Below are 14,848 nucleotides of genomic sequence, written 5' to 3'. Positions count from 1 at the left end.
CAAAATTCGCAGTGAGCTCTTAGACTATAACGTTTGTAATGTGTGTAATATCCCCCAATTAATTCGTCTACTTACTGAAATCAAAAACGATTCCAAACCGTTTTTGGATAATGCTAGCTAATGCATTATAAAAATTCTTTACTTCTCCAACTCATTTATATGTATAGATACATTTTGCTTAAACCCGAAGCAGACAAAAAAAATTGAATAATGTTATAAATTGTAATTTCGTTATCCATTACTTCTTTATGTTAAATATCAAGAATAATTTGAATTTCAAATGTGCACATCTGATGCCGGCATGCCGGAGACACGACACCATTGAGGCCATGATTTCGGGTGTGCCATTTTAAAAGGTTTGACTTATTCGCCTAATCCCACTCAATGGCAAGTAAGTCCTTTAAATAATTTTTCAAATCCAGCAACGCAAGTACTCTCCATGACCTTTATTTTTTTGTAATTTTTGTAAACAACTGCTACCCTTTATATGGTTCTGCGCATTTAAACAATATTTATTATTTTATTTGGCAATGCATTCAAAATCACCCCACAAAATTTGAAAATATACCATTTGATGTTAATTACCTAAAATAATTTTTAAAACTGATTTCATTTTTTTCGAAAACAATTTTTAAGGCTATTTAAATATACTCACCTATAAATTAATTTCCTTCTAACGCTTCTTTTAAAAAATCCAGAGCATCCATTGCAGGCTAAAATTCCGTAGTGTTTCCCTGAGCTTGTATCACCGCAGACTACACAGATTAGACCTAAATTTTGCCCCTTTCTACAAACTGTTGCACCATTAGATTCAATTCCAGATGGCGAAACACCCTGATTCGCCCATGCAGCTAATCGACTATGTGGGGAATAGCACATTCCAGGTGAGCTCCGATTATCTGCGAAAAAATTTACAAAAAAATTATCAAGACGGTAGGTATTTATAAAGATTTTTCTTAGGGGTATTAAATTCAAATTGCTTAACAATCGTGCAGTATCTCTAAAAATACCTACTGTAAGGTCAATAAAACCTTATCTTTGGTTTCATTTTCATTTTTGCGGTGTTTACAAATTTTTATTTATGCATTCTATTAAATTATAACCAAATCCTCACACCATACCGCACCAGTCCAACACCGGTATTATGCCCTTGGGACAATTGTTTGCTCATCACACCCTAATTTGATTGTAGTGATTTTTTGATGCACTTAACCCTCATCTGTTCAGGGAATAATTTTATTTTGTTAGGGTAACATTTGGAGCGACACACTGGCTTACGATTTCATGAGGATTTACATCATATGCTACTTTTTGGTATGCGGATATTTAAATATCAATTATATTAATTAGTTTATCGCAACGGATTCTGGAGATATGTATCCCTTCTCTGCAAAAATGAAGGGTTGTTTTATTTATGTTACATGTTACTTACTATAAATTTGCTCTGCTCAGACTATCGGTCAACAATGTCGGGTGATTTTGTCAAATAGTTATTTGATTAATTCATGACTCGTTTGAAAAAACTATTAGCTTTTAGAAAAAGTTAAGTATGAATAATAAAGAAATTGTTATAATATTTTTGGAAAAGGGTAATTTTGATTTGCAACTGGTATATAGGTAGTAAGGGACACTTTACTTGGTTGAAAAACGAATTTGGCCTTGAAATTATCGGAAAATCGAAACTTAACCCTTTCCGGCACATTCAAAATTCTCTGTTTGTTACAAAACTCTTCCGAAACGGTATTGGTTTTACACAAAAACTATATCTATTGTTTAAGAGCAGAGCTCCACAGGTGTTTTGAGGTATTTCTGAAGTTTTTTAATTTAACATTGTGTAGCTTTTAGTAAATGTACAGTCATGTGTGATATATCAAATGAAACGTAATACTATCAGCATGCTCAAAGTTAAATTAAATTTTTATCTGCTTTAGATCAAAAGAAAGAACATGTTATAGACTACATGTTCTTTAAGTTTGAGATTTTTTAACACTACGAAAAATTCAAAAAAATAAAAAAAAACCCAAGAAAGAGTAGGTGTTTTTCAAAAATTCATATTTCGAAACGCAAAGACTTTAAAAAAAATCCATAATAGACCCCTAACTTTTTACTTCCGATATAGGTATGTACTATATATCAAGTTATGCATTCGTACAAAAAAAAAAGTTGAGATAACATTTTTCCATGACATTACGATGGTAGAGAATGCCAAAAAAGTGGGTTTTGGAAGTCTGTCTGTCTGTCCGTCTGTCTGTCTGTATACGAAGCTACAGCCTAAACGGATGGACCGATTAATGTCAAACTTGGTATGTAGCGTTATTTGGCAACTCCCCAGAGGAATTTTTGGAACTAATTAAATAGTACCTAAGTTTTAAGATAAGGTCTATCTTCTAATGAAAAAAAATTTGTTCGAAAACCATTATTAACGGTGCCTGCCATAGAACCGTTTTTTTTAAATCCGATTTGCTCCGAAACTGCTTATTCGATTTCAACGAAACTGTTTGTGAAGAAGCATTTATATAATTTTTATATAAGTCAAAAATAAAATTTCGAAAAAAATAATTTTTGGACTAAAAAAAAAAACGAATTTTAGGTATATTTTTTTCAATATTTTTTTGTTTTGTTTTTATATACCTACATTTCCCAAATTTCTATATAAAAGTCTTTACAATATAAGCAACTTGAACTCTAAGAGCAAGTTCGTGCGACCCAGTCGTGCATTTTATTTATTATTATCTTTCGAATGACGTTTTTAAATTTTCGGAAAAAAAATTTACCCTACCTATAATCACTACTTTGTCAAAGGTCTACCTCATGTTTTAGTTTTAAAAAACCATTTATTACTTGGTTTTGAAATTTTTTAGAATTGTTTCAATACTATTGCCAGCCTTAAAATAAATCTATCTATCGATTAAATAAAATCAACTTTTTACAACGTGCGTCGCGTTTAGAAAATAGTCACTTTTTTCAATTTTGTTTTACGGGGTTGCCATGCGTCCGGGTTTTCCCGGACATGTACTCTTTTTTGGCTGTGTGGGGGACGTCCGGGATAGTTTTTATCAATCGTCCGGGATTGTACTCTTTTGAAACCTTTAAAAATCTCACTTTTTTTATGCTACTCTTAATTCATTCCTTATTCAAAAAACGAATCGAGTTCATTAAAAGCGAGGCGTTTTTATTTTGGTCTATTATCTGCTCAATTCTTTTTTGTGTTCTGTTCCAATATAATCAAAACTCAAAAATGTGCGTATGAGGTACTGGTTAGTGAATTATCTGACCAACAAAAATTTATTTTAATAATTTATTTAAATTTTATTATCTATTACAGTAGGTACCTTATTGTAAGACTCAAGTAGCAAAATTTTAAACGTTTTAAAAAATATAAGGCCGCTTAAGTAAGTTGCTAAGTCAAAAAGACCATTTCTTAACTTAAATAGTATCTTACTAAAAATTCTATTAGCATTTAACTAAGGGCCAATTTTTCAATAGTCAGTTAAACAGTCATTTAGAAAAAATAGAGAAAAAATCAATTTTTCAACAAGCAGATATAGCTTATTCCTAAGAACAAAACTATCTGCTTCTTTCAGAGACGAATAAAAATTATTCTAAGGAATAAACTCAACAAAAATATTGTGTCAGTTGTCAAAGCTGTTTTAAAAGAATTTTGAAAAAAATACAGTGGAACACAAGAAAACAAAAACAATCATGAATAAAAATGACGTTTAATTTTAAATATTTTTGAATTTGACAATTTTTTTTTTGTTAAGCCTGAACTACATAGAAACACAAAGTGAAAAAAAGTAAAAAAAGTTTCCTATTTTTCAAATAATTTAAATTTTTAAATGTCACATCAATGAATTTGTTTTTGTTTTTTTTGTACTTTTTTTTACTTTTTAAACTTTTTTTCACTTTGTGTTTCGATGTAGTTCTAGCTTTATTCTGTAGAATAAATTATTCTTGATTAAAAAATTCAATGTTTTTATCTGATTGTTTATGAGCCTAATAACTTTATTCGTCGAACAGTTAACTGACCTTTTATCAGAAGATTGAAAAATTGGCTCTAAATCGTTTAAAATTTTGAGCAATTGGATTTTAATGGAATTTTAAATTTTTTTTACTGTAACTACATTCCAACTATTGTAATATGTATTAGCTAAAATTTTTACTTTTATTTTTTTTTTTTTTTGTGAAAAAAATAAGAAAAAATGCTACGGGAACAAGGGTTAAAGATGTGATTTTTAGTTAAATTTTGAAAAGATTGTTCGGCTTTTTTTTGTTTTTATAAAACTATGCATTCCTTTTGTCCTAGTTTTGTACTCTTTTTTGTGTCCTTATTTGTCCGGGAAAGTCCGGGATTTTACATCTCGATTACTAGTTTCGTCAAAATATATCTGGCAACCCTTTTTACCCCTATTTACCCTATTAAATGACAAAATGTTTAAAAATCCTTCATTTGTATTCAACTTTAGGTTGATATCTTTCAAATAAGCTTTAGAAGATTTTTGTTTCTCTAATAGTTTATTTTTAATTGAAATTTTTGCCGCACTGCTAAAAATTTTAAGTGAAACGGGAAAAAATGGTTCATAGATTTATAAGACGTTATCACGTCAAAAAGTGCAATTGAACAAGAAGTTTTGGAGTTTCTTGTTGTTTCCTCTTAAATTCAGACTAGCCGACCCCGCCCTTGAAATTCGAGCGCCAATTTCTTTATTTTTTTTTATTTTCAACAACTTTAAACACAATTATATCAAAATAGTTTCATTATTTTGTATAGTATTTGTTGTTGCGATTAAGTACACTTTTTGAAGACAAAATACACATGTATATATAATATACCTACCTACTTTTTGATATTTTTTAAACCTGATTTAGATATTGTTGAACTACGTTTTAACTGCACTCCACTACGTAAACAAAGTATCGAAAAAGAAAATGCAAAGTGTAATCGCCTTAATGCATTGTGTTTGCACCTTGCATTTTCCGATTCAATTCAACCTGTTTCATGTTCCATTCATTCAAATTCCATCATTCAATCATTCAACTTCCACCAACTTCACTCAAATTTGTCATTCACATCATTGTATATATATTTCTATAGTACTATCATGAAGTCGAATTTAGTATTAGTTGATGTCGCCACTTTTTTGAGGTGGCGCTCAGTGTGTTTTTTTCATACAAATTCTGCTTTTTCAAGTCACCACTAGAGTTCCTAAGATCGTTTTACTTCATGATAGTACTATGGAAATATATATACAATGATTCACATCATTGTAATTGTATACTTTGTAGGTTCTCGTCTTAGCTTAGCTTGTAGAAGTTTAAATTTCCGGAAGGGAGAGGGCGTTATTTATCGCACTTCCAGCATTGTATCATTGTATATATATTCTAGAAATATATATACAATGCTTCCAGTTTGGAATGATATTTGTGGTAAGTTTTCCATTAAAATTTTAATGAATGCGTTCAGATACTTATTTATGATTAAAGAAAGGTTCACATTTATTAAAGGTGCGTTCACAACAACGTCGCACAACAACGTTTTTTTCATGTTAAAGCCATAACTACAATGATCTAAAAAGTGAAAAAGTGGGAAATTTACAAAATTAAATTTTTTTTATTTCTTTCTAGCAATATTTGTTTTTAAAAAAATTTTTGGAAAAAACTACCAAAAATTTTTTTGGAAACCAAAAAATAAGCTTTTTGCATCATTATTTTTTATTTTGTCGTCGTAAAAACTGTCATAAAATGAGTTTGAAATCTATCACTTTTTGACTTTTCGCAAAAAGTTGCCGTTGTAGTTATACTTTTAAAGCCTTAAGGCTTAACTACAATGACGTAAAAAGTGAAAAAGTGGGAAATTTACAAATAAGTTAAAAAAATTTATTTCTTTGAAGCTCCATTTGTTTTTGAAAAAAACTACAAAAATTGTTTTTAGACCAAAAAATAAGCTTTCTGCATCATTATTTTTAATTTTTTGGTCGAAAAAACTATCACAAAATGAGTTTGAAAATGTTGACTTATTGACTTTTTGCATAAAGTGGCTTTTAACTACATTGGCTCAAAAAGTGAAAAAGTACAAAAGTATGGTTTTTCGGGCTAGAAAATTAAAACAAAATATGCGGAAACTATATTTTTTTTCTGTATAAAAACAATTTGTTAAAGGTATAACCACAATGGCCTAGAAAGTGAAAAAGTGGGAAATTTACAAAAGTAAAAAATTTGTATTTCTTTCTAGCGCTATTTTTTTTTTTTTGGAAAAACTACAAAAATTGTTTTTTAAACCAAAAAATAAGCTTGCTGCTGGAAGGTATAAGGAAGAAAAAAGACGTTTTTGTTAGTTTTCCCTGAACCTCATAAGAAAAACGCTTTGCCATGCGGCGATAAAATATTAGTGACTTTTATTCAAAAATGTAAACGTCTAAAAGTGAAAACTTGGTAAAATGGTAAAGGAACTGTCAAAGTCAGCTATTACATGAAGCCTCAAGAGGCTTGACTCTTTTTTCGAATTTTCTTTTGATACACAGCCACAAAAAAAAAATAAAAGTTCTGACCTGGGGTTGCGACTAAGTTTTTCATATAGTTTTTCAGTTTTTGGGTCGCGACTAAGTTTTTCATATAGTTTTTCAGTTTTTGGGTCGCTGAAACCGAATCCGGAGTCCATTTTGCCCCATCACGTCAGGTTTTCGAGATAACCTCAAAAAATGTCACGAAAACAAAAAAAATTTTTCTCTGATCTGGAAGTGCGAATATGTTGAGCATATAGTTTTTGGACCGTTGAATCCAGATTCGAAGTCAATTTTGCCCTATCACGTCAGGTTTCTGAGATATCCTCAAAAAAATGTCAAAACCAAAAAAACTAAATTTCTTATCTGGGGTTGCGTCTAAGTTTTTCATGTAGTTTTTGGGTTGCTAAAACCGAATTCGAACTCTATTTTTCCGTATCACGTCAGGTTTTTGAGATCCGAAGTCTATTTTGGTGTATCACGTCAGGTTTTTGAAATATCCTCAAAAAATGTCTAAACTCAAAAAATCTGACATTTTTTGAGAATATTTCAAAAACCTGACGTGATACGCCAAAATAGACTTCGGATTTGGTTTCAGCGACCCAAAAACTATATGAAAAATTTAGTCGCAACCCCAGATAAAAACTTTTGTTTTTTTGGTTTTGACATTTTTTTGAGGATATTCCAGAAACCTGACGTGATAGGGCAAAATTGACTTCGAATCTGGATTCAGTGATCCAAAAACTATATGATTAACATATTCGCACATCCAGATCAGAGAAACAAATTTTTTGTTTTCGTGACATTTTATGAGGTTATCTCGAAAACCTGACATGATGGAGGAAAACGGACTTCGGATTCGGTTTCAGCGACCCAAAAACTATATGAAAAATTTAGTCGCAATCCCAGGTCAGAACATTATATTTTTTTGTGTGGCTGCCCTACACAGAGAAAAAATAAGGCAGGGATGACTATGCTTCTGGTATATTTAACATTATTTCTGGTATATTCAACTTTATTCTGATTAAATATACTAGAAGTAAAGTTATCCCTGGCGTTATGTTTTCTCCGTGTACTAACAATTTTTCTTCTATAATGCTTTAAAGAAGCAACAATTGCATCTGTAAAGCTTTATAGAACCAAAATTGTTTGTCGGGTGTGTAATCATTCTGTGAGGCGTGTACTATTACACGATGCCTCTTGAGTCAAGGACTCAAATTTGACATTTATCTTTTGAATTAAAATTTGTTGTTGTTGTATTGCACCAAGAAGCAAAAAGAAATGTGAGGGAATGTTGAAAAAAGAAAAAGTGGAAAAAGAAACGTCAAAAAAGAGTCTCGGACTCACGACCCACGACTCTCCGGTCGGATAATTTTTTCTTTCATCTTTTTTCTCTTTTGCACTCATTATGTTTAAAAAGAGTCGCGCCTCTTGAGGCTTCATGTAATTGCTGACAAATTCTTATGTCCTTTCAAGAGAGAAAAGGACGAAGATAGACTTCATTGGTATCAAAAGTGTTTACAAAAGATTGGACCTTAGTAATAGATTTGATTTTAATAGAATTCAATTTTAACAAAAAAATTCATGGTAATAAAACAAACATCTTACTTCTGAGCTTAGATTACTAAAACAATGAAAGTTAACCATAGTTAAAACAACACACCAATGTGAAACCACCTTAATGTTTTTTTATTTTCGCTGAATGCTTTCGTTCATTCATTCAGTCATGAATGACATTTCATTCCAGTCGATTGGAAATTTTCCAATAGATTTTCCAGTTGTTTTTGTTTTTGTTTTTTTTTTTTTTTATTTTGTATCGAATTTTAATTTGTTTAATTTCGTTATTTCGGTTAAAAAAAAAGTAAAAAAAAGTGATTCTGCACATCTACGCGTCCCACAAAAACCATGCTCGCCGTTTAATTATATGATATAGTCCATTGAAATGTTACATTAACCTTGCATTTTGGGTAAGACAAGATTTTTTTGTTTTGATCTGTAGGGGAGGTTAATGTGAGTATACACTCCAGTTTTCGGGGTTGAAAGCCCCCTATTTGGCCGCCATCTTGGAAAAAGGGGTGTAAACTGTTTTTTATCGATATCTTGCGAACTGTAAGTCCCACAAAAAAAATGTCTAAAACGATTTTGTAGATAATTTATTTCTCTACAATTTTGATTAAGGTACTTTTTTCTGTAAAATTGCAAATAAGAAACTTATACTTGAAAATAGATGTACATTTTCAAGAAAAAATTCTTTGAAGGGCCATAGCTTTTTTTCTACAAAAAAATCTTGTCCTACCCAAAATGCAAGGTTCGGTCAAATGTTTGTAACATTTCAATGGACTAATATGTTAATAGTTTTCTTTCTACTTTTTTTGATTTTAGGAGAAACAAGTGTATAAAAAGTTCAACATGCGACAACAACCCCCCCTCCACCTTGCCACCCATTTTGACCTATTCCATTTGTAATTTATTTTTTTAACATTACAACTGATCAAATTTGTTGCGAAGAGTTGTCAAAAAAGAACTCATGTTTTCTTTTATGCGTGGTAGGGATTTTCAGACAATTAACATTTTTTCATATGAGAGATCGGTCACTTCAAAGCTCGCTTAAAAAAAAAAACTTGGAAGAGATATGACAAATATTTAAGTTTTATTTGATTCTACGAGCCATTTAATTTATATAAGCAAAAAAAAATTAGAAAAAGTGTATGATTATGAGCTTAAAGCTATGATTACACGGTCAACGAAATCGGTCAACGCGTTGACTCTCTGACGTCACAAAAATCCATATTCTCTCTGTCATCTCACGGTCATCGTTCAGTGTCAATGCATAAAACATTGACTATCACACGATTGACACTATTGCATCAATGCGTCAAAAAGCGGAGAAAATGAGATTGGAAAAAAGCTCTTATAGAAAAAATAAACGAAAATTTGAAATGTTAATATTTCGATATGTACGCAATGCACTTTTAAGATAAAAGCCAAATGAACACTGACAACATTGTTGAACGAATATAAATGTAAAACTTCTAAAAAAAAATCAATATTTCTACCTTTAAACGCTTATAGGATAAGAACGCCGCAACTAATGTTAGATAATGGTTATGGTCTTAAATGTTGCTTAGAATATACAAATGGTTTTTGTAAAAAAAAAGTTTTTGCATCCAACATGGATGCCATGGCCATACAAAAAAGTTATTTTTTGAGAAAAGAAAAAAACAAAAAGGTGAAATGAGAACCCCCTCCCTCCACGACGGTACACCTTTCAAACAATCGCCCTCCCTACAAAAGATGTTCCCAATCCAACTGTCATCACTAATTTCTATAAAAAAAAAAACAATGTCAATCTGAAACGATGACACGGTATTAAATTCTGCCCCGTCAACGCTGGGACATTGTCATTGCGATGACACCCAGTCCTAAAACCCTGCCAACGCGTCCCAATGACATTGACATAGAGATTACATGGTCATCGAAAAAAGTGAATGCGTTGACCCAAAAATGTGTGTCGAGTGTCATCGTACCCGTCAACGCAATGACAGCAGTTTTTGACAATCACATGACGTTGCCCAATAACAGAGAATAAAAGAATCAACAATGTTATTTAGAAAGCTCTTGGATACACAAATTTGTTCGGTTGTGTTTAAGAAAGCACTTGAGAAAGTATGACATGAAGGTCGAAAATTCAAACTAAGGCATGTCAATAACATGGTATAAGAAAAGAAATTAAAAAGCAACAACAATTTACAAGAAAATTTTTTTTAACAACAATTTCAATAATCTTTTTTTCTTTCATGTGATAGATCTCAATACAAATTTTCTTCGCGTGATAATACCTCCTTCTTTTATACCATATGTCAATAATGCCTGTGGTAGCACAAAACAAGGTTTTATAGGTCCAATTTCGCGAATATTTTATACGCAATACACTCGACAAGAAAAGCATGTCAGATTTATAAACTAAAAACAAAAAACTATCGAACTGAGACTGGCACAGAATATTGAGTGAAAATTCTACGAAACGTAAATATAAAATATTGGCCAAGACTGACACCATATCACGACTGAACAACATATTATATCTTATATTACTTGTATATGGGAACCAGATTGAGAGTACATCGTATAGCTATCAATTGGTTTGGGAAACGCAGGAAATATCGTTAGAAGTAAGCGGCGCGGCGTCATTGTATTGTTAGAAAAATATTTAGGCATCGGCCTTCCTTCCTGTGTAAAAACATGAATTAAAGTTTTAAAATTCAAAAGTTCTTAAACTTCAACGTGGTGAATTTTGAAGCAGTATTATGCAGAACTTCCGAATTTGGATCTTGACTCTTTAAACACAGATCAAAAATTCTTACATCAAATGTGCTAGTGTAATTTAGGGGCTCCTCGTTGAGAATTTACAAGTGTTGTCATTGCTAGTTTAAAAATTAATATTAAAATCTTCAGCTCAATGAATGAACGTCTACTCTCTACGGAGGCTTGCAAGATAGTGAAAAAATAATTCAAATTAAATAAAATCAAAATAATTTTTATTTCAAAAAAAATTGTCCTCCCATGGCCAATTTAAAATATCTCAGTAATCATGCGTCGAAAATGTCTGAATTTTTGCTGATGTTAGAGGTTTTATGAACTAGAGGTTCAATATTGCTCGCTTTAGTTAGCAAGGTTACAGGAAAACCGGCACATTTCCGATGGCTAACTTCTGGAAAGGAGATTCCTCGGTTGTATGTTTACACAAAATCCTTCGTACAACCAACCTCTAAGAAATTGTCATATTAATTGTAAAATTCTACTCACCAACCTGGTTTCGCATACATAAAAACAATGCCATCATGTAAACATGGTCCGATTAAAATTTCGAAAACTCTTAAAAGGTCATTGTATTGTTATATAATATTGTTATAAAAACTATTGAAAGAAATTCATTCTTCGTTCACCCAGAAAATTTGTTGCTAGCTATGATGCACAGTATAGTATCGTATAAGAGATATCTGAGCTTGTTCGTTGTTCTCCGAAAATTAATAAAGGCCAGACAACTGAAAAAAGGGAATCCAGGTCGTGAGTTTCAACTTCCTCAACTACAATTATATGCATCTACGCATCTAATTTTATTATGACTTAATAGATCAGTCGAAGGAAAAAATAACCGAAATAAACAAATATGTAACAGAAATATCAAATATGAATTCTTCAAGGGATAATTTAATATTTTTGCAGAAGTTCCCTTGCCACACTCAAGCAGTCGAACCAGCGGAGTAGCTAGCTTTTTAGGGGCCTTCAGCTTCAATCCCCCTCTCCTGGACTCTGTCAAATCCTTTTATGGTTTTAAGTTAAACAAAATACTTGTTGGACTTTTATTGGTCACAGATACATACAGGATATGTATCGAGTATTTGTAAAAAGTTAAACACAAAATTTTACTGAGAAATATTAATTCATAATTTTAACCTTGACTAAAGGCTATGAATTAGATTTAAAATAAAACAAAATCTTATGAGTGTAAGATTTGTACTATTGCAGATTGTAAACTTGTCTGTGTTCGTTTAAAATTGATTGATATCTATCCATATATTCATCAAAGATAAGATAATGCCATAACAGGTTTTGGTGTTTTTATTGTTTTCTTAAACGAGTTGTAAAGGAGATGGGGCAAAATTATATGGGACTTGGGCCATGAGCGTACATTAATGAGACTAGTCTCAAAATGAAGCTGGAGGTTAGTATATTCAATCTATGAATTTTTTTTTCAAATCGTAAGTCAGGTTCTTGAGATACAAGGCTCCAAAGTTCGTTCTGATAACCCTTATTTGTCCCTTTTATATGCAAATATCATGAGAACTACAAGAGGTATATTGATGTTTTTGATGTCAAATGAAAGGTTGTTAAGTGCTAGTAAAGGTACTAACCTTTTAAACAATATAAAATACATATTACACAAAACAAAGAAACGGCGAAAAAATAAATAAAAGTAGAATATTAATTTGAAAAAATCGATTCATGTTCGACATTAATGGCATTTATTTTCAAATTAAATATGCTTGTAATCGACACGTACGCATGTGTAGTTATAAAATTGTTTTAATTTTTTAGAATGCGGTTAGAACCGGTTTAGAAGCTTGTTTATTTGTGTTATGTTATGTGGGGAAAACCAATTGTTTAATACACTTTTCAAAAAAAACTTGGGAGATCACTTATAGAAAATTTTATTAGAACATTGGTTTATTGTATTTAATTCCATTTTCATTAATTTCAAAGAACTTATCAGTTTATTATAGTTTCAAAAAGCTCCAAGAACTATATTTTAAACTAAAACAGAGATAAAAGTGGATTTATCGGAAATCTTCTTTAGTACGTATTTTGTAATCTAGTTTATGTAAACAAAGTGTAGCCCAGAGTTCATCACAATAAATTAAAGTTTTTGTGTCTCTCTAACATAATTTGGACAAAAAAGGACCAGTTGTACAAACGTGGTTCAGCCTCGGATCAGTAATTTAACCCACCGATTTTGGCGGATTAGCTACGGGTCAACTTCGGTTCATGCATGGATGTGGCTATTTTTACGTATTTTTACATATGTGGTTCAAGGTACAAGGTTGAACCAGTCCTATACCGCAACAAAAATCGATTTTTTAAAATAATATTTTAATTTTTTTATTTGTTCGCCGTTTCTTTGTTTTGTGTAATATGTATTTTATATTGTTAAAAAGGCACTAAAACCACCTTTCATTTGACATCAAAAACATCCATATACCTCTTGTAGTTCTCATGATATTTGCATATAAAAGTGTCAAATAAGGGTTACAAGAACGAACTTTGGAGCCTTGTATCTCAAGAACCTGACTTACGATTTGAAAAAAAATTCATAGATTGAATATACTAACCTCCAGCTTCATTTTGAGACTAGTCTCATTAATGTACGCTCATGGCCCAAAAACGCCCCATCTCCTTTAAAAGTTATATTTAAATAAGAAAACTAAATAGTTTACTAAATCGTTTGAAATGTTGGGCCTATATTTTTTATTTACAAAGATGACTTGAACATTTTTCGAAAAATCAAGTCAATATTAAACTGTGGTTTGTCCATTAACATAATTTGAATCCGAGTAAAAATAGAAATCGAATTTAAAAAAAAAAAAAAAAAAAAAATTCTTGACCGTAGCACCACGTCCGCGAAATTTTTCATATTTTCATATTTTCATATTTTTTCATTTTTTCAAAAAGAAATGGTCCGGACGAGGTGAGGTTGTTATCTAAGAAAATTTTAAGATGGTGCGGACGGTTATAAATTTCTGATAATGGTGCGGCGGAAAAAAGTCGTGCAGACGTGGTTCAGCGGAATTCCATTTTTACTCGGGAATTCGTATAATTTTGTATGCTGGAAAACAAATGCATTAAAAAAAAATTATATTTTGCAACCCTGATCCAGCTGAGAAAATTTGATTTATTCAGAACTGGAAAATGTTCTTACGAAGAAAAAATATTGCTATAAAATTAAAATAAATTACGGATGCTTAAAAAAGGAGGACGTTGCGTCCCCGTTCAGTTATGGGGGACAAATTAGTTCTTGAGATGTAAATGGGGGATAGTCCCCCCAAAAGAGCGACGAATGGTAACCCTACCCCTATATCTCGGGGGCCCTGTTTCATGGGTTCAGCTGATATAGCGGTAGCTACGCCCCTGAGTCGATTGATGCGTTAAGCTTGTTACCGAGACATCATTACAGTAAAACCCGGATAAGTGCCTAACCCGCATAAGTACCTTTGTTTTTTTAGAACCAAAATTTTAAGGATTTTTTCATATACAACTCATCTCTTAAGTACCTTTCGCTTAACTACCTTCCCCGCTTAATTACCTGCTATTTCAAATACTTATAATTGAATTTAGATGCAGAAATTTCTTTTAAGTACACATTTGAAACAAGTTTCAACAATAAGAAAAACTTCGTTTGCTATAGCGCTTCAAAAATTTTACTAAAGGTAGAAACTAACTTGTTAGCTATTTTAAACTTTCAAAGTAAATTTTGTTTGTGAAGATAATTTTTTTAGTTATCAAACATGTTATTTTTTATTATTGAATAAATAATGAGATAAGTGCCTATGAGCAATTAAGCGGGTTCTTGTAAGTACCTAACCCGCTTTAGTGCCTATCAAAACGGAGCATTTAAGGTGAAGTACTTATCCGGGTTTTACTGTAGATATATTTTTTGCAAAGATCGATTCCAGGCTGGAATTACCGTTTTTTTAAACAAAATCACAATATTTCAAAGGCTCCAGCAAACAGTAAGGACATGACCCTCCCAGCCATCATCCTCAACAGCTGCACCAACAACAGCTACTTCC

At 31.4% G+C, this 14,848-nt stretch overlaps 1 protein-coding gene across 2 annotated transcripts in view; it reads right to left on the bottom strand.

The window, feature by feature from the left end:
• Positions 1-14,848, bottom strand: part of LOC129920994 (photoreceptor-specific nuclear receptor) — a 48,994-nt gene that overhangs the window by 29,385 nt on the left and 4,761 nt on the right. The window contains exons 1-2 of one of the 2 annotated variants that reach the window (XM_056002590.1): positions 1,032-1,158; positions 656-899 (exon numbers count right to left, since the gene is read on the bottom strand). In XM_056002590.1, the coding sequence (XP_055858565.1) occupies positions 656-879 (224 nt within the window). In that variant the 5' untranslated portion in view covers positions 880-899; positions 1,032-1,158. Of the gene's footprint in view, positions 1-655; positions 900-1,031; positions 1,159-14,848 lie in introns of those variants that run through there. The other variant, XM_056002589.1, reaches the window with a different exon arrangement.

This window comes from Episyrphus balteatus, chromosome 1, assembly GCF_945859705.1.
Source record: "Episyrphus balteatus chromosome 1, idEpiBalt1.1, whole genome shotgun sequence".
Classification (NCBI taxonomy): domain Eukaryota; kingdom Metazoa; phylum Arthropoda; class Insecta; order Diptera; family Syrphidae; genus Episyrphus; species Episyrphus balteatus.
The sequence above is the reverse complement of the archived record's forward strand: the minus strand, read 5'-3'. Positions and strand labels throughout refer to the sequence as shown.